The 21,172-nt window shown below is 37.0% G+C and overlaps 1 protein-coding gene across 5 annotated transcripts in view; it reads right to left on the bottom strand.

The window, feature by feature from the left end:
• The window catches only part of CUL5 (cullin 5), a 127,430-nt gene that overhangs the window by 59,270 nt on the left and 46,988 nt on the right, over positions 1-21,172 (bottom strand). For 4 of the 5 annotated variants that reach the window (XM_070767577.1, XM_070767578.1, XM_070767576.1 and 1 more), the window contains 2 exons: positions 15,716-15,815; positions 1,131-1,307 (listed from right to left, as the gene is read on the bottom strand). In XM_070767577.1, coding sequence (XP_070623678.1) covers positions 1,131-1,307; positions 15,716-15,815 — 277 coding nt within the window. The remainder of the gene's footprint in view (positions 1-1,130; positions 1,308-15,715; positions 15,816-21,172) is intronic. The other variant, XM_070767579.1, reaches the window with a different exon arrangement.

Genomic DNA, 21,172 nt, shown 5'->3' with positions numbered 1-21,172 from the left:
TTTAAATTTGGTAAATATCATCTGGTAAACAACAGCAAAGAACAAGTGTTTGTTAGAGTCAAACACAACTGGATTTGAATTCCAGCTGTTATTTATATGTCTCCTTTCTCAACTGTAAAATAGTGAAAATAACAGTACAAATTTCATGTGTTTGTTGCAAAATTAAACATGGTAATACATGGAAAATGTTACTTTCTCTATATAGTTCGAAGGTTGAATTTTAGAAATAATGATATGTGTTTGGGACATTCATATGCATAGCTGTATAAAATATGATAAATGGGAAAAGGATAAATTGAAAATACATTTGATAATAAATCACAAAAGAATATACAAATTTACTTTATAAATTTTCTATTTATGGAAAGAGCACATACATACTCATGAATATGCTGTCAGTATTAGCACAAACTTTAAGGCTGGGAAAAGGCAACAAAGTACAGGCCACTCTGAATGCCTATGTTGGTTGCTATAACCAGTGAGGTGTTCAACGTTCAAACGGAATATTTTACTTTTAAAATCTGTGGTTCCATTTGATTCTCACAAGTAGAAATACATATGTATTAAATACATATGAAAAACAAGGACAGCAAAGTTAGGTTGTAACTGATTGAAGAACTGAAAGGGAAATCTGGAACTCTTCAATTTCAGAGCTGAGTTCTTTCTATTAATTCATGAGTTGTCACTGGGCACAGAGTTTTTACAGCAGTTTAGCCACAATTAAACACAAAAATTCCAGAAGGTAATATATTAATGGAAGGATTTTTTGAACAGAAAAAAAGTAATTTAATTTATAAAAAAGTAAAAGTATAAAAAAGAAAATAAAATTCTGAAAATAAAACTAGGAAAAGGAGAAAATGAAACAGAAAAGGAGAAAATGAAAAGGAAAAGCAAAGGCGGTAATGTCTGAACACAGATCTACAGCTTAAGACCACATAAAAGAAGAGAGAACTAAAACTAAAAGTAGATGAAAGAAAAGCAGTATTAGTCAATACAACACAGCAAAAGCCGAACAAGAGTTTGTTTATATGTGAAGTAGAAAAACCCATTTCAGTGCAAATTTATTTCGAAAGTCTTCAACTCATCCTATTTCTGAAGAATATTAGGGAAAACTGAGGAAATTGACTTACCTTTCTAACAATACTGTCTTCTACATTTGATTTTTTATTGCTGCCCTGTTTACCCATTAAAGTAATCTCTAGTTGACAGAAAGGCTTCGGTAAAATATCACACTGTGTAAAGAATTTTCGCCATTCAACAATGTAAGCTTTTAGCAAAGCTGTATCATCTTGATGGCTCAGTACTCGCTGAAAAAAAGAGAATCAATTTTAAATAAATACAAGTGCTAAAAGAAAAATAAAACATATTCATGCCATCATAAATTTAGGTTATTGTATACTCTAAATTATACCTAAAAGAAATTAAAACATATATATATATATATATATATATACACACAAGGAAAAAAAAAACATATCATGCCATAAATTTAAGTTATTGTATACTCTAAATTATACCTAAAAGAAATTAAAACTTATGTATATACACAAGAAAAAAACTATACTATACTATAGTATAGTTCATTACTATAATGAACATTTTACAATATATACAGATGTTGAATCACTACATGGTATACTAATAAAATGTTATGTGTCAATTATATTTTAATTAAAAAAAAAATCCTATATCCTTTTAGCTATTACGTTCCTACTCTCCTCCTTTCTTGCTTGCGCCCTCCTCACCTAGCCCTAAGTAATCACTAATTTATTTTCTGTGTCTGTATATTTGCCTGTTCTGGGCTTTCATATGGATGAAACTATATAATATGTAGACTTTTATGACTGACTTCTTTTACACACCACAGTGTTTTCAGGGCTCATCCAAGTAGTATTGTAGGTCAGTACTTTATTCCTAAATACTATTCCATTTCATGGACATAACATATTTTATTTATCTACTTATTCACTGGTGAACATGTGGATCATTTCCAACTTTTGGCTATCATGTACAACGCTACTATAAATGGCTGTCTACCAAAATAAGAAAATGTTCACAAAAAACTTATGCACACTTACCAAAAAAAAAGAGAGAGGATTCAAATATCTCAATTCAGAGATGAAAGAGGAGACACTACAACTGATACCACACATGTAAAAAGGATCATAAGAGACTACTATGAACTACCAAATGCCACCAACAAACTTGACAATCTACTAGAAATGGATAAATTCCTAGAAACATACAATCAACCAAAACCTTTTTGTGAAGAAAAAGAAATGTACACAGATTACCGGTAAGTTATTAATATGTCATTCAGAATTTAAAAATTCCCAAGAAGGGAGATTGGTTCAAGATGGTAGAGTAGAAGGACATGTGCTCATCTCCTCCTGCAAGAGCACTGAAATCATAACTAACTGTTGAACAACCGTCAACAGGAGGATGCTGGAACCCACCAAAGAAAGATACAAAAGACAAAGGGAAAGTTGCAACAAGACGGCAGGAGGGGCACAATCACAATAAAATCAAACCCCATACCTATGAGGTGGGCAGCCCACAAACTGGAGAACAATAATACCAAAAAAGTTTTCCCACTATTGTAAAGGTTCTGAGCCCCACATCAAGCTTCCCAGCCTGGAGATTCTGGCAAAGGGACAAGGAATTCCCAGGGAAACTGAAGGCTAGTGGGATTGGATTATAGAACTTCCACAGGACTGTGGAAAACAGACTTTGCTCTCCTGGAGGGCAGACACAAAATCTTGTGTGCATAAAGAACCACAAGAAAGGAGTAGTGATCCCATAGGAGATTGAGCCAGACTTACCTGCTACTGTTGGAGGGTCTCTTGCAGAGGTGTGAGGTGGCAGTGGCTCATCACGGCACTGACAGCAGCAATCCTAGGAAGTGCCACTGACACTGGAGGATGCCATGTGCCCTACCATAGAGCCTATAGACTCCAGGGTTCCATTGCTTCAGGCTAAACAACTAACAAGGAGGGAGCACAGCCCATCCATTAGCAGAAAATGGGATTAAAGTTTTATTGATCATGGTGCTGCCCACCAGAGCAAGACTCAGTTTTTCCCACCAACAGTCCCTCCCATGAGGAAGCTTGCCCAATCTTCTTAGACAGCCTCATCCACCAGAAGGCAGACAGAAGAAGCAGGAAGAACTACAATCCTGCAGCCTCCAGAATAAAAACAACAATCACAAAAAGTTAAATAAAATGAAAAGGCAGGGGATTACATCCCAGATGAAGAACAAGATAAAACCCCAGAAAAGCAACTAAATGATATGGAGATAAGCAACCTTCCAGAAAAAGAATTCAGAATTATAACAGTGAAGATGATCCAGGATCTTGGAAAAAGAATGGAGAGGATGCAAGAAATGTTCACCAAAGACCTAGAAGAACTAAATTAAAAACCAACAGAGATAGACAACACACTAGAAAGAATAACAAAATAATTGTGGTAAGAGAATGGATAAGTGACCTGGAAGATGGAATGGCTGAAATCACTGCTGCAAAACAGAATATAAAAAGAAGAACGAAAAAAAAAAAAAGGACAGCCTAAAAGACCCCTGGGACAACCTTAAACACACCATTTGTATTATAGAAGTCTCAGAAGGAGAAGAGAGAGAGAGAAAGGACTCAGGAAAGTATTTGAAGAGATAACAGATGAAAACCTCCCTAACATGGGAAAAGAAATAGTCAACAAAGTCTAGGAAGCAGAGAGTCCCGGACAGGATAAACCCAAAGATGAAGACACTGAGACACATAGCAATCAAACTGCCAAAAACTGAAGACAAACATAAAATATTAAAAGCAATAAGGGAAAAATGACACACGCACAAAAGACATACAAAGGAACTCCCATATGATTATCAGCTGATTTCTCAACAGAAACTCTGCAAGTCAGAAGGGAGTGGCACAGTATATTTAAAGTGATGGAAGGAAAGAACCTATAAGCAAGAAAACTCTACCCAGCAAGGATCTTGTTTAGATTTGATGGAAAAATCCAAAGCTTTACAGACAAGCAAAAGTTAAGAGAATTCAGCACCACAAAATCAGCTTTACAACAAATGCTAAAGAAACTTCTCTAAGAAGGAAACACAAGAAAAACAAAAAACATACAAAAATAAGCCCAAAACAATTAAGAAAGTGGTGCCACCAAGGAAGCCCAATAAGATCATACATATTCACAATTATGTTAAATGTAAATGTATTAAATGCATAAGCAAAAGACACAGGCTGGCTGGGTGAATAGAAAAATAAGACCCATATCTACAAGAGACCTACCTCAGATCTAGGGATACTTACAGACTGAAAGTAAACAAATGGGGGAAGGTAGTCCATACAAATGGAAATCAAAAGAAAGCTAGAGTAGCAATATTCATATCAGACAAAACAGACTTCAAAACACAGACTGTTGTAAGAGACAAAGTAGGACAGTACATAATGATCAAGAGATCAATCCAAGAAGAAGATATAACAATTATAAGTAAATATGCACCCAATACAGGAGCACTCAACATATAAGGCAAATACTAATAACCATAAAAGAAGAAATTGACAGCAATACAATAATAGTAGGGGTCTTAACCATCCCACTTTCATCAATGCACAGATCATCCACAGAACATTTATAAGGAAACACAGGCCTTAAAAGAATGACACATTAGATCTGATAGACTTAAGTGATATTTATAGAGCATTCCACCAAAAAGCAGCAGACTATACATTCTTCTCAGTGCACACAGAACATCCTCCAGAACTGATCACACGCTGGGCCACAAGGTGAATCTTGGTAAATTTAAGAAAACTGAAATCATATCCAGTATCTATTCTGATCATAACTCTAAGACTAGAAATAAACAAGGGAAAAAGAAACTGTAAAAAAACACAAACATGTGCCAGCTATACAATATGTTACTAAACAACCAATTGATCACTGAAGAAATCAAAGAGAAAATTAAAAAATACCTAGGGACAATAATGATGAAAGCACAATGATCCAAAACCTATGGGATAAAGCAAAAGCAGTTCTAAGAAAGAAGTTTACAGCAATACAATCGAGAAACAAGAAAAATCTCAAATAAAGAACCTAAGCTTACACCTAAAGAAACTAGAGAAAGGAGGACAAACAAAACCTAAAGTTAGTAGAAGGAAACAAATTATAAAGATCTTGGCAGAAATAAATAAAATAGAGACAAAACAATCACAAAGGTCAATGAACTGAAAGCTGGCTCTTTGAAAAAATAAACAAAATTGATAAACCTTTAGCCAGACTCAGCAATATAAAAAGGCTGAAGACTCAAAGCAATAAAATTATAAATGAAAAAGAAGTTACAACTGACTCCAAAGAAACACCAAGGATCATATAAGACTACTATGAGCAACTGTATGCTAATAAAATGGACAACCTGGAAGAAATGGACAAATTCTTAGAAAGGTACAGTATCCCTAGACTGAATCAGGAAGAAACAGAAAGCATGAACAGACCAGTCACAAGCACTGAAATTGCAACTGTGACTGTCATTTAGAGAAGATTAACATTTAGAGAAGAGTCCACATCTATGCTTCTGAAACTGTTCCCAAAAAATTGATGAGGAAGGAAAACTTTCAATTTCCAAACTCATTCTATGAGGCCCCCATCGCCTTGATACAAAATCAAACAAAGATACCACACACAAAAAAGAAAATTATAGGCCAGTATCACTGATGAACAAAGATTCAGAAACCCTCAACAAAACACTAGCAATTTGCATCCAACAATACATTAAAAAGATCATTCACCATGATCAAGAGGGATTCATCTCAGGAATACAAGTATTTTTCAATATCTGCACAGCAATCTATATGACACGTCACATCAACAAGTTGAAGAATAAAAACAGTATGATCATCTCAATAGATGCAGAAAATTTTTCACAAAATTCAGAACCCATTTATGATAAAAACTCTCCAGAGAGTGGGCACAGAGGGAACATACCTGAACAGAATAAAGGCCATATACAACAAATCTATAAGTAACATCATATTCAATGGTGAAAAGCTGAAAGTATTTCCTCTAAGATCAGGAAAAAGACAAGGATGTCCACTCTCACCTTTATCCAACATAGTTTTCAAAGTCCTTGCTACAGTAATCAGAGAAGAAAAGAAAGTAAAGGGACTCTAAATTGGAAAAGAAGTTAAACTGTCACTGTTTGCAGATGACGTAATACTATACATAGAAGATCCTAAAGATGCCAACAAAAAACTACTAGTGCTCATCACTGAGTTTAGTAAAGGTGCAGGTTACAAAATTAATACACAGTAATCTGTTGCATTTCTATACACTAACAATCAAAGACTGGAAAGAGAAATTCAAGAAACAATTACATTTACCATCACATCAAAAAGAATAAAATACCTACAAATAAACCTACCTAAAGGGACAAAAGACTTGTACCCCAAAAACTGCAAGACACTGTTGAAAGAAAAAGACAAACAGATGGAAAGTCATACCATGTTCATGTGTTGGAAGAATCAACATTGTCAAAATAACTATACTGCCTAAGGCAATTTACAGATCCAATGCAATCCCTGTCAAATTACCAATGATATTTTTCATAGAACTAGAACAAAAAAAATCTTAAAAACTATACAAAGACACATAAGATACCGAACAGCCGGGCAACCTTGGTAAAGAAAAACAGAGCTAGAGGAAATCCAGACTCCCTAACTTCAGACTATACTACAAGCTACAGTCATCCAAACAGTATGGTCCTGGCACAAAAAAACAGAAATATCAATCAATGGAACAGGATAGAAAACCCAGAAATAAATCCATGCACTTACAGTCAATTAATCTATGGCAAAAGAGGCAAGACTACATGTTGAAAAGACACCGTTCAACAAATGGTGCTGGGAAACTGGACAGCTACATGTAAAAAAAAAAAAAAAATTAGATAATTCTTTAATACCATATACAAAAATAAGCTCAAAATGGATTAGAGACCTAAATGTGAGAGCGGACACTATAAAACTCCTAGAGGAAAACAGGCAGAACACTCTCTAACATAAATGGCAGCAATATCTTTTTTGATCCATCTCACAGAATAATGGAAATAAAAGCAAAAATAAACAAACAGGATGTACTTAAAAGGGTTCGCACAGCAAAGGGAACCATAGAAAAACAAAAAGAGAGCCCACAAACTGGGAGAAATGATGTGGAAAACAAGAGTCTCCAGAACTTACAAATACCTCATGATGCTTAACAACATCAAAACACACAACCGAATCAAATATTGGGCAGAATAGTTAAATAGGCATTTCTCCAAAGAAGACATACAGATGGCCAAGAGAACATAAAAAGATGTTCAACATCACTAATTTACAGAGAAATGCAAACCAGAACTACAATGAAATATCACTTCACACCAGTCAAAATGGCTATCATCAAAAAATCCATAAACATAAATGCTGGCGAGGGTTTGGAGAGAAGGTAACCCTCCTACACTGTTGGTGGGAATGTAAACAGGTAGATATACTATAGAGACCAGTATGGAGGTTCCTTAAAAAGAATAAAAATAAAGCTACCATATGACCCTGCAGTCCCATTCCTGAGCATGTATCTGGAGAAAAACATGATCCAAAAAGATATATGCACCTGTGTTCACTGAAGCACTGTTTACAATAGCCGAGACATGGAACCAACCTAAATGCCAGTCAACAGAGGAATGGATAAAGAAGATGTGGACATATATACAATGGAATATCACTCAGCCATTAGAAAGAGTGAAATAATGCCATTTGTAGCAACATGAATGGACCGAGAGATTGTCACACTGAGTGAAGGAAGACAGAGAAGGAGAAATATCATAGCACATCCCTTCTACATGGACTCTAAAAAGAAATGATACAAATGAATTTACTTACAAAACAGAAAGACCCATAGACTTAAAAGAACAAACTTATGGTTACCTGTACACACTGCTATATTTAAAATGGATAACCAAAAAATACCTGCTATATAACACGTGGAACTCTGTTCAATACTCTGTGGCAGTCTGGATGGGAGGGGAGTTTGGGGAAGAACAGGTACATGTATATATGTGGCTGAGTCCCTTTGCTGTTTACCTGAAACTACCACAACACTGTTAATCAGCTATACTCCAATACAAAACAAAAAGTTTAAAAAAATGATCTTGAGAAAACTGGTTAGCTCTTTGAAAAAGAATGAAGTTAGATCCTTACTCCAAAGTATAATTCAAAATAAATTCCAAATAAACTAAGTGTCCAAAATAAAAAGAACTGGCTAATCAGTTTCTGGATGGAGAAATCCATTACAAACAAAACAAGAAAGGTGGAAGATACTATTAAAAAGATTAATAAAGATTTAGAATCTAAATGTTAAAAAAAATAAAATAAATGATACAAATAAACTTACTTACAAAACAGAAACAGACTCACAGACTTAGAGAACAAACTTAAAGTTGCAAGTGGGTAGGGGAAGAATGTGGGGAAGGGATAAGTAGATATTTCGGGATTGACATATACACACTGCTATATTTAAAATAGTATTGATGTATGGTAGAAACCCACATACTATTATAAAGCAATTATACTTCAATTAAAAATAAATGCATTTTAAAAAATAATAAAATAGATAACCAACAAGGGCCTACTAAAAAGCACTGTGTAATTCTCCTCAATGTTACGTGGCAGCCTGGATGGGAAGGGACTCTGCAGGAGACAGATACATGTATATGTATGGCTGAGTCCCTCTCTGTTCCCCTGAAACTATCATAACAGTGTTAACTGGCTATATCCCAACACAAAATAAAAAGTTAAAAAAAAAAAAAAAGCTCACACACAGATCCAAATGGAAAAGGAAACTTCGTTTTCCTTCTAATCCACCAATTACAAATGCGTTTTGTAGAAAAAAATATTTCCAACAAATAAAGTCCAAGATCAGATGGTTTCACTGCTGAATTTATCAAACATTTAAAGTAGAACTAATACTAATCCTTCTCAAACTCTTTCAAAAAATAGAATAGGAGGGAACACTTCCAAACCCATTTATTAGCCTAGCATTACCCAAATGCCAAAATCAGACAAAGATGCCAAAAGAAAATTACAAATCAGAATCGCTGATGAATGTCGATATAAGGAATTCTGAAAAAAATCAGCAAGCCAAATTCCACAGCATCATACACCATGATCAAGTAGGATTTTATTTCAGGCATTTAAGAATAGGTTCACACTTAAAAATTAATGAATGTGATACACCACATTAACAAAATGAATTAAAACCATGATCATCTCAATGGATGCAGAAAAAAGCATTTGACAAAACTCAACACATATTTACGATTAAAAACTTTCAAACAAAATGGGTATAGAGGGAATGTACCTCAACTTAATAAAGAACAAGCCCACAGCTAACATTATATTCAATGGTGAAAAGTTGAAAGCTATTCTTCTAAAATCAGGAATAAGACAAGGATGCCTACTCTTACCATTCCTATCCAACACTACTGGAAGCCTTATCCAGAGCAATTAGTTAGGAAAAAGAAAGAAGTAAAACTGTCACTACTTGTAGATGACATGATACTATATATAGAAAACACTAGAGACTCCATTAAGTAATAAATTCAGTGAAGTTGCAGGATAGAAAAATCAATATATAAAAATCTCCTGAGTTTTTATACATTAATAACAAACTATCAAAAAGAAATTAGGGGGAAAATATCCCAGTTAAAATCTCATCTGAAAGAACAAAATATCTAAGAATATTAATAAATTTAAGAGGTAAAAGACCTACACTGAAACACTGATAAAAGAAACTAAGACACAAATAAATAAAAAGATATTCTGTGCTTACAGATTGTTAAAATGTCCCTACTACTCAAAGTAGTATAGGTTTGTTATAATACCTATCAGAATTCTAATGACATTTTTCACAGAAATAGAACCAAGAATACTAAATTTGTAGAACTATAAAAGACCCTGAATAGCCAAAGTAGTCCTGAGAAATAACAAAGCTGGAGGCATCATGCTTCCTGACTGCAAATTATTTTACAAAGCTAGTAATTAAAACAGTATGGTACTGGCATAAAAGGGTCTTCCCTGGTGGCTCAGCAATAAAAAATTCTCCTGCCAATCAACAGTGCTACAAAGAGTTGAACATGACTTACCGACTAAACAACAACAACAAATGGAAAAAAGTGAATACGTTCTTCAATAAAGTTTTTGGTGAAAATGAAAAATGCGCCTCTTATTTTTTACTTAAAAACAAAAGGAACCTTTTGGCCAACTCAATACAGCATGGTGACTACAGTTAGTAATAGAGTACACATTTGAAAGCTGCTAAGAAAAGTAAATCTTAAAAGTTCTCATCATAAGAAAAAAATTGTTTAACTATGTGTGGTGATGGTTATGAAGTAGACTTATTGTGGTGATCATTTTGCAATATGTACATATCATTTTACAAAATATACAAATATCAAATAACTATGTTGTATACCTGAAACTAACATAATGTTGTATGTCAATTATATCTAAAACAAAACTTGTACACAAATATTTGTTCACAGCACCATTACTCAAAATAGACAAAAAGTAGTAACATGCCAATGTCTATCAATGACAAATAGGTAAACAAAATACAGCACATACAATGGAATAGGTCTTTCCCGGTGACTCAGTTGGTAAAGAGTCTGCCTGCAACGTGGGAGACCTGGATGCAATCCCTGGGTTGGGAAGATCCCCTGTAGAAGGAAATGGCAACCCACTCCAGTATTCTTGCTTGGAGAATGCCATGGACAGAGGAACCTGGTGGGCTCCATCCAGTCCATGGGATCACAAAGAGTCAGACACACAACTAAGTGACTAACACTTTCACTTTCATACAATGGAGTATTACTCACCCATAAGAAGGAATGAAATAGTGCTAAATGGTACAACATAGATGAAACTTGAAAAACATTACTCCAAGTGAAAGATGCCAGTCATCAAAGGACAAATATTATAGGATTCCATTTATAGGAAATATCTAGGATAAATAAGTCCACAGGAACAGAAAGTAGATTACTGCTTGCCAAAGGCAAGGGGGAGTTTATGGGGGCGTAACTGCTAATGGGTTCAGAGTTTCTATTAATATCTGGGCTGATGTATGTGTTAGTCACTCAGTCTTGCCGGACTCTTTGTGACCCCACAGACTGTAGCCCACTAGGCTTTTCTGTTCATGGAATTCTCCAGGCAAGAATACTGGAGTGGGTTACCATTTCCTTCTCCAATCTGGGCTGATAAAAATATTCTAAAATTAGGCAATAGTTATATAACTTAATGAATATACTAAAACACACAAAATTATACACGTTTTAAAAGGAATTTTCTGGTATGCAAATTTATCTCAATTTTTTTTAAAAAAGATCCTAATCTATTTCTCCACTGGACTTTAGCAGGTCCTGTGATTAACTATGACCAACAGAATGCTGCAGATGTGACTCTGATACTTCTGAGCCAAGATCTCAAGAGGTTTGCAAGACTCCACTATCACCACAAAGACTGGTTTCCTTGAGAACAAGAAACCACATGAGGGGGAAAAGCCCCAGAAGGAAGCCAGTACAGTGCTAAACACCAGAAATATGAAAAAAGCTCTCTTAGACCATCCAGTCCCTGCAGATCCACCACCTTATTGCTGCCACATTAATAAGCTTAGGCAAACTCAGGTGAGTCTAGCCCAAAATGCTAAGTCACAGAATTACGTACAAATACAAGAGTTATGTTAATCTTTAAAAAAGAAAAAAATTCAATATCCTAATAACTTTCTAAGCAGTGCACATTTATTTTTACTTCCTTTTTTTGTCATTTAAAATAATGCTATAATAAACATTTTAAGGCTCACTACCTGTCCCATTTGGGAGATTTGGTCCTTCCTAACAAGATAAGCAGAGAAGGCAATGGCACCCCACTCCAGTACTCTTGCCTGGAAAATCCCATGGACGGAGGAGCCTGGTAGGCTGCAGTCCATGAGGTCGCTAAGAGTCGGACACGATTGAGTGACTTCACTTTCACTTTTCACTTTCATGCATCGGAGAAGGAAATGGCAACCCACTCCAGTGTTCTTGCCTGGAGAATCCCAGGGACGGGGCAGCCTGGTGGGCTGCTGTCTATGGGGTCGAACAGAGTCGGACACGACTGAAGCGACTTAGCAGCAGCAGCAGCAACAAGATAAGCCAAAGAAATAGAGGAAAACAAGAGAATGGGAAAGACTAGAGATCTCTTCAAGAAAATTAGAGATACCAAGGGAACATTTCATGCAAAGATGAGCTCGATAAAGGACAGAAATGCTATGGACCTAACAAAAGCAGAAGACATTAAGAAGAGGTGGCAAGAATACACAGAAGAACTGTACAAAAAAGATCTTCACGACCCAGATAATCATGATGATGTGATCACTGACCTAGAGCCAGACACCCTGGAATGTGAAGTCAGGTGGGCCTTAGAAAGCATCACCACGAACAAAGCTAGTGGAGGTGATGGAATTCCAGTTGAGCTATTTCAAATCCTGAAAGATGATGCTGTGAAAGTGCTGCACTCAATATGCCAGCCAATTTGGAAAACTCAGCAGTGGCCACAGGACTGGAAAAGATCAGTTTTCCTTCCAATCCCAAAGAAAGGCAATGCCAAAGAATGCTCAAACTACCGCACAATTGCACTCATCTTATATGCTAGTAAAGTCATGCTCAAAATTCTCCAAGCCAGTCTTCAGTAATACGTGAACCATGAACTTCCTGATGTTCAAGCTGGTTTTAGAAAAGGCAGAGGAACCAGAGATCAAATTGCCAACATCCACTGGATCACTGAAAAAGCAAGAGAGTTCCAGAAAAATATCTATTTCTGCTTTATTGACTATGCCAAAACCTTTGACTGTGTGGATCACAATAAACTGTGGAAAATTTTCAAGAGATGGAAATACCAGACCACCTGACCTGCCTTTTGAGAAATCTGTATTCAGGTCAGGAAGCAACAGTTAGAACTGGACATGGAACAACAGACTGGTTCCAAATAGGAAAACGAGTACATCAAGGCTGTATATTGTCACCCTGCTTATTTAACTTATATGCAGAGTACATCATGAGAAACACTGGGCTGGAAGAAGCACAAGCTGGAATCAAGACTGATGGGAGAAATATCAATAACCTCAGATATGCAGATGACACCATCCTTATGGCAGAAAGTGAAAAGGAACTAAAAAGCCTCTTAATGAAAGTGAAAGTGAGGAGTGAAAAAGTTGGCTTAAAGCTCAACATTCAGAAAACGAAGATCATGGCATCCGGTCCCATCACTTCATGGGACATAGATGCGGAAACAGTGGAAACAGTGTCAGACTTTATTTTGGGGGGCTCCAAAATCACTGCAGATGGTGACTGCAACCGTGAAACTAAAAGACACTTACTCCTTGGAAGGGAAGTTATGACCAACATAGACAGCATATTAAAAAGCAGAGATATTACTTTGCCAACAAAGGTCCGTCTAGTCAAGGCTATGGTTTTTCCTGTGGTCATGTATGGATGTGAGAGTTGGACTGTAAAGAAAGCTGAGCACCGAAGAATTGATGCTTTTGAACTGTGGTTTTGGAGAAGACTCTTGAGAGTCCCTGGGACTGCAAGGAGATCCAACCGGTCCATTTTGAAGGAGATCAGCCCTGGGATTTCTTTGGAAGGAATGATGCTAAAGCTGAAACTGCAGTACTTTGGCCACCTCATGCGAAGAGTTGACTCACTGGAAAAGAGTCTGATGCTGGGAGGGATTGGGGGCAGGAGGAGAAGGGGACGACAGAGGATGAGATGGCTGGATGGCATCACTGACTCGATGGACGTGAGTCTGAGTGAACTCTGGGAGTTGGTGATGGACAGGGAGGCCTGGCGTGCTGCGATTCATGGGGTCACAAAGAGTCAGATACAACTGAGCAACTGAACTGAACTGAACTGAACAAGATAAGCCGGAGAAGGCGATGGCACCCCACTCTAGTACTCTTGCCTGGAAAATCCCATGGACAGAGAAGCCTGGTAGGCTGCAGTCCATGGGGTCCTGAAGAGTCGGACACGACTGAGTGACTTCACTTTCACTTTTCACTTTCATGCATTGGAGAAGGAAACGGCAACCCACTCCAGTATTCTTGCTTGGAGAATCCCAGGGATGGGGGAGCCTGGTGGGCTACCATCTATGGGGTCGCACAGAGTTGGACATGACTGAAGTGACTTAGCAGCAGCAGCAACAAGATAAGCTCAATTAGTCTAGTAATTGAGTTTACTAAACTCACAAAGCTGTATCTTCTTAAAAGTTTTGAAAATGTTTTAAAATTATATACTTATGTTTGGCACTGCTGGTCCTGAAATTTAACAGCTCTGAATTACTGGCGCTAAATCCTAGCTTCAAGTTCTTGCTAAGGCCTACATTCCAAACTGTTTCAGATCAAGTTACAGTGAAACACTTAATATATTTTGTTTTCTAGTATGGAATATATTTCTAAATATTTCTAAGATGATTCCTTCTGAGCCCATTTCCAGAAACTAAAGAATAATACTCTATTGATTTGAAATAAACATGATTTATCTTCATCAAAAGTCATTAACAGATAAGCTGATATGCTTTCCAATGCAAGAAGAAACCATTTTTCCTTAAACAGTTCTAGAAAAATGTATGTTTTGATTAAATTATGATTTGAAAGATTTAATTTTTTTAGAAAAATTGAGATGATTTATTTTCATTAAAAGATAATTTTCTTATAATTTTATAATTTTCTTATAAAACTCTAATTTTTAAAAAATCACTGATCAACATGGCAGGATTAATGGTATCAAGAACAAGACATTTCATTTTGTAAGTAATATCCAATGTGACATCATCCTTATGTCATCAGAATTAAATATATACCAATCATATATTCAATTTCAGTATCTTCCTTCAAGTCATATATTCATTTTTAATTTCCAACTGCTAACACATTAATATTCAACAAAATTTCTAACAGACTTTTACTAATGTTGTACAAGATAATGATGCAAGAATTCAAATAAAGAATAAGAAATTCTAACTCTATTTTTCAAACTTTATTTTATAGAAAGGAAATTAACCTTATGTTCTTAGGCCTTCTTCAAAGTGATAAACAATGCATCAGTGATGCCAGAGTTGATCTGAAATAAAACTTTACCTCTGCATTAATTTTTCCCAAAAGACAAAAAGTGTCAGTAAAGACAAAACAAACAAATACCTAAATGAGCTCTGCCTTCATTTTAATATTAAACATGTGTACACAGTACCAACCCAAGAGTACTGAATTTCAGCTCATCAGGAGCAATGCAAAGGACAGTCCAAGAATTATACAGTCAGACAATTATTCAGAATCGAAAAAAACTACTTTCAGCCTGAAAACAGGTATTAATTGTGAGAAAAGAAAAGATTTATGTGGACTGATGTGTGGCCAATAATAATGGTAGGGGGATTCTTAAGAATGTACAAGAATGAAATTCTTTATGGCATCTTTTAATTGAGGTAACTAAATATTCGTTTGAAAGAAATGCCACTGTGGGAGGAGACAACAATAAATGACTATCATTTCATTAAAAAATTTTAACTAGCAAGTGTGTCAAAAGTTTATGTGATATTTTAAAATTACTTCAGGATGATACTGAGTAAAGTCTTAAACAATATATAGATACAAAACTTACTGCCTGTGCTTGCTTAATAAACTCAAGAATATCTTCTTTCAAAGCCTGATGAATTTTTGCTGGGCCTTTATCATCCCAGAGACAGACTGCATGTACATCCCTGCAAAAAATAAAGCAGGTAAACAAACATTAACACTGGAACAAGAACAAACACAAAACTGTTTTGTTTCAATACGGTTTCCGTGGATCATGCTAAGGGTGCTTGAATCCATTCATATGAACAAAGCATTCTTTGTAAGCTTTCTCATACAGGTACACTTGCTTCTATTTTTATTTTCTTTGTTACAGTTTTCCTTAAATCTTTGCCACTTTATTGATTAAATTTATAAATTACAAAAGCATCTCCTAATCAGACTTCCAAAGTTAAATACTACCAAAATTTTCTTGTGCAAAGACAAATATAAATTCTTTAACATATAACACAATATATATATACATATAAACTATCCGTTTTTAGAAAGTTAGTAATTTAAATACTATTACAACAAAACTCCAAATTTCTCCCAAATATTCATCACATTTACACAGCAGTTATCACTGTGTCTCCTTTATTTAGAATACACATATACTCACTGCTGATTCTCGTTACTATACAGCAGAAACTAACACAACATTGTAAAGCAATTACAGTCCATTTAAAAGATAAATCTAAAAAAATTAAGAAGAAAAAAAGAAAGAAAAGAGTGACTATTTCAACTTTCTAATACAACAAAATACAAAACTTAACTTTTTTTGGGGGAAAAAAAAAAACTATAATTGATTCAAATAAAAAAAACAAATAGTGGGCTTCTCTGGCAGCTTGGTGGAAAGAATCTGCCTGTGTCTGATCACTGTGTTGGGAAGATTCCCCTGGAGAAGGAAATGGCAACCCACTTCAGTATTTTTGCCTGAGAAATCCCATGGACACAAGAGCCTGATGGGCTATAGTCTGTGGGGTCGCAAAAGAGTCAAACATGACTTAGCGACTAAACAACAAAATAAACAGAAACAAAAGCTCTTTAAACTCTAAAGCTGACATATTTTACCCAAAAGGTCATTCATTATAGAAACATATTTAATATTAATACATGTTCACAGAATGAGTTTTTTAATTACTACATAGTAGAGCAGGGAAACATACTAAAAGCTAGAGTCTCATACTGTGTGTATGGGTGCTGATTCACATTACTGTACAGCAGAAACACAACACTGTAAAACAGTTACAGTAAAGCAATCACACACAAGCACTTAGTCGAGTCTGACTCTTTGCAACCCCATGGACTGGGGCCCCACAGTCTCCTCTGCAGAATTTTCCAGGCAAAAATTGCCTGGAAAAGTTGCCATTTCCTTCTTCAGGGGATCTTCTCCACCCAGGGACTGAACCTCAGTCTCTTGTGTCTCCTGCATTGGCAGGCAGGTTCTTTACCAGCTGAGCCACCAGGGAATATAGTCTTATACTGGGGATTCTCTTACTCAAAAAATGTTCCCCAGTACTTTATAGAGCCCTATATACATTTTAAAATCTACATTATGATTAAAAAAAAAAGGCCAAAAAAATTATCTCTAGAATTCTAACATATAATAATGGCCAAATAGTTGGTTTTATATTCAGATTCTTAGGGGCATAATCATAACCCAAAGTTTCACCTATATATTAATTTGAACTTGTTTTCATCATTTGTTGAATTCAGCTTAATAGTGGTATCTGGTCCAGAGTAGATGTAGTTAAGCACATAAATACTTGTTAAATAACAACATAATAGGTAACATCCAACTGCTCATGCTGTACTAAATCGCTTCAGTCATGTCTGACTCTTTGCGACGCTATGGACTATAGCCAGTCAGGCTCCTCTTCCATGGAACTCTCCAGGCAAGAACACTGGAGTGGGTTGCCATGCCCTCCTCCAAGGGATCTTCCCAACCCAAGGATCGAACCCACGTCTCTTCCATCTCCTGCACGGGCAGACAGGTTTTTTTTTTTTTTACCACTAGCACCACCTGAGAAGCCTCATCCAACTGCTAGTGTGTCAGCTGCTCAGCTGTGTCAGGTTCTTTGCAATTTCATGGATTGGGGCCTGCCAGGCTCCTCTGTCCATGGGATTTCCAGGCAAGAATACTCGAGTGGGTTGCCATTCCCTTTTCCAGGGGATAGTCCCGACCCAGGGATAGAACACAGGTCTCCTGCATTGCAGGCAGATTCTTTATCATCTGAACCACCAGGGAAAGCCCTCCAACTGCTTCAGTTCAGTTCAGTCACTCAGTCGTGTCCGACTTGCTGCTGCTGCTGCTAAGTTGCTTCAGTCATGTCCGACTCTGTGCGACCCCATAGACGGCAGTCCACCAGGCTCCCCCGTCCCTGGGATTCTCCAGGCAAGAACACTGGAGTGGGTTGCCATTTCCTTTTCCGTGGGAAAGGTACACTGACTTTAATTCAGTTAAGTTAAAAGTGAAAGGGAAGTCGCTTAGTCGTGTCGGACTCTAGCAACCCCATGGACTGCAGCCTACCAGGCTCCTCCATCCATGGGATTTTCCAGGCAAAAGTACTGGAGTGGGGTGCCATTGCCTTCTCACTTGCAATCCCATGAATTGCAGCATGCCAGGCCTCCCTGTCCATCACCAACTCCCGGAGTTCACTCAAACTCATGTCCATCGAGTCAGTGATGCCATCCAGCCATCTCATCCTCTGTCGTCCCCTTCTCCTCCTGCCCCCAATCCCTCCCAGCATCAGACTCTTTTCCAATGAGTCAACTCTTCACATGATGTGGCCAAGGTACTGGAGTTTCAGCTTTAACATCATTCCTTCCAAAGAACACCTAGGACTGATCTTTAGAATGGACTGGTTGGATCTCCTTGTAGTCCATGGGACTCTCAAGAGTCTTCTCCAACACCACAGTTCAAAAGCATCAATTCTTCAGTGCTCAGCTTTCTTCACAGTCCAACTCTCACATCCATACATGACCACAGGAAAAACCATAGCCTTGACTAGGCGGACCTTTGTTGGCAAAGTAATGTCTCAGCTTTTTAATATGCTATCTAGGTTGGTTATAACTTTCCTTCCAAGGAATAAGCGTCTTTTAATTTCATGGCTGCAATCACCATCTGCAGTGATTTTGGAGCCCCCCAAAATAAAGTCTGCCACTATTTCCACTGTTTCCCCATCTATTTCCCAACTGCTTACTATATGCTAAATACTATTCTAAGCTATTTTAACTCAACTTTCACAGCAACTCTGATATAGTACAATTTTATTGCTATCTTAGAGATGGGGAAACTGAGGCAAAGAAAGGTTATGTAACATTCCCAAGATTACACAGCTAGTATATAGTGAACACAGGCAACTGGGCTCCAGAGCTCACATCAAACTGTTTTCTCTTAATTTACTCTTGCACCTCTCCAAACCATCCAACAGTCCAACAGTAGCTAAAATGACCTTCATAAAATTCAAATTACATCTTATTGCCTCTGTATTTGTGGCTTTCCAGGAGGTGCCAGAGGTGAAGAACCTGCCTGCCAATGTAGGAGACTTAAGAGACTTGGGGTTTGATTCCTGGGTCAGGAAGATCCCCTGGAGGAGGAAATGGCAACTCATTCCAGTATTCTTGCCTGGAAAATTTCATGGACAGAGGAGCCTGTCAAGCTACAGTTCATGGGGTCACAAAGAGTCAGACACACTGAAGTGGCTTAGCAAGCATGTCCACCTCTATATTTAAAATCTTCCAATGGTTTACTATTGTTCTTTGAATAAAGTACAAAATAGTTAACTGACCTCTGTAATACCTCTGCAATCTCACCTCATGGCTAAAGAAATCTAGAGTTTAAAAGAAAAAACTGATACAAATATAAATTGATTATATTTCAATAAGTTTACAACTTCTAAGCCTATAAACATAAGATGGTTTAGGAACCCAAGGAAAAGGAAAGGGTGGAAATGAGAGGTAAAGAGAAAAGGGGCAGACTCCCTGGAAGAGATGATTTCTAAGTTTATCTCAAAGAACAAGTGGGATTTTGCCAGAAAAACGTGTAAGAGGGTGAAGGAAGGCCATTTTATGAAAAAGTCACAATGTGAGTAAAGAACTGTAGATCACTAGGGTGTACACAGTGAACTATTAACCACTCAATGTGCATGTCAAGTGTGAAGCAAGAAACTGGGCAAACTTTTTTTTATTCATTCAGTCTTATTGTATCCATCACCTAAGTGTCTGTGCAATTTGGACATTTCCATCCATCACCACTACCACAGTCAAAATTACCATCTTCTCTTACTTAATTTACTGTAACACAAACTTGCATGTATTGACTGCCAAGGACTTTACACATACTGACCTATGTATTAGTTTAGGTCTTCTGAGAAACAGCTGGGATCAGACATGGCAAAAGATTTATTGAAGGTAATGCCTGTGAGGGGTTCCCTGGTGGCTCAGTGGTAAACAATTCACCTACCAATGCAGGAGACAGATTTGATCCCTGGCTTGGGAGTATCCCCTGGAGAAAGAAATCGCAATTCACTCCAGTATTCTGGCCTGGACACTACCATGGACAGAAGTGGCTACAGTCCATGGGGGTCACAAAGAGTAGGACACGACCGAGTGACTGAGCACACGTGCAATGTTTGTGAGGGACAATGGGAAGTGAGTTACATGAAGCTGGGCGAGAGAGAAGCCCACAATGCCAGTCTGAGCCCTGTGGGAAAGACTAGGAAGAAAGAAGGTTGAGTAGCAAGAGTCTTAAGACTACAGTTTCAAGAAAATTTTGTAAAGAAAGTTTTGAAGCGTTCTGGAGCACAAGTCACTCGTCAGCGGAGTCCCCTAGCTCTCTAAAATAGGACTACCTTAGTATCCCTGCTTACTCAGACCCACTGTGGCACATGCTGGAAAGGCTCAAATGTGACTTGAGTCTCATAAGGGCAAGAGAGAATGGTGTGGCACTGGGTACCCAAGAAAGAGCCAAACTTGTGATCCACATGTCTTCTCCAGCTCCCTTTCCTCAACTTCCAGGTACTTCTGTATGTTGTTACATCATGGAAGAAGATCGGCAATACACTCTTTCCTGTTTGAAACACAATACTTCTCACCACCACACGACAGAACATGTTGAGGCTCCTGGCCAATTCTCATACACATTTTGAGGAATATAATATATATTGTGCTGGCCAAGAAGTTCATTGGGTTTTTTTCTGTAAGATATTATGGAAAAACCCAGAAGAATTTTTGGCTAATCCAATTCTTGAAAAGTATATGATAATACCCTTAAAGCCCTTTATGTTCCTCTCTCTAATCCTACTCTCTCATTCCTCCCCAAAAGTAACTAAGTCTGAATTTGCTGTTTTAGGTTTTCAAGTTTTACAACACACTATGAGGGTTTCTGATTACAGAAATATATCAAATAATATTTTCAAATAATTTTTTTTACTCAACGTGTTTCTGATATTTACCCATGAAAGTGCATTAGTTCTGGTTCGTCTGTTACATCAAGTGGTAC

This window comes from Bos indicus, chromosome 15, assembly GCF_029378745.1.
Source record: "Bos indicus isolate NIAB-ARS_2022 breed Sahiwal x Tharparkar chromosome 15, NIAB-ARS_B.indTharparkar_mat_pri_1.0, whole genome shotgun sequence".
NCBI lineage: Eukaryota > Metazoa > Chordata > Mammalia > Artiodactyla > Bovidae > Bos > Bos indicus.
The sequence above is the reverse complement of the archived record's forward strand: the minus strand, read 5'-3'. Positions and strand labels throughout refer to the sequence as shown.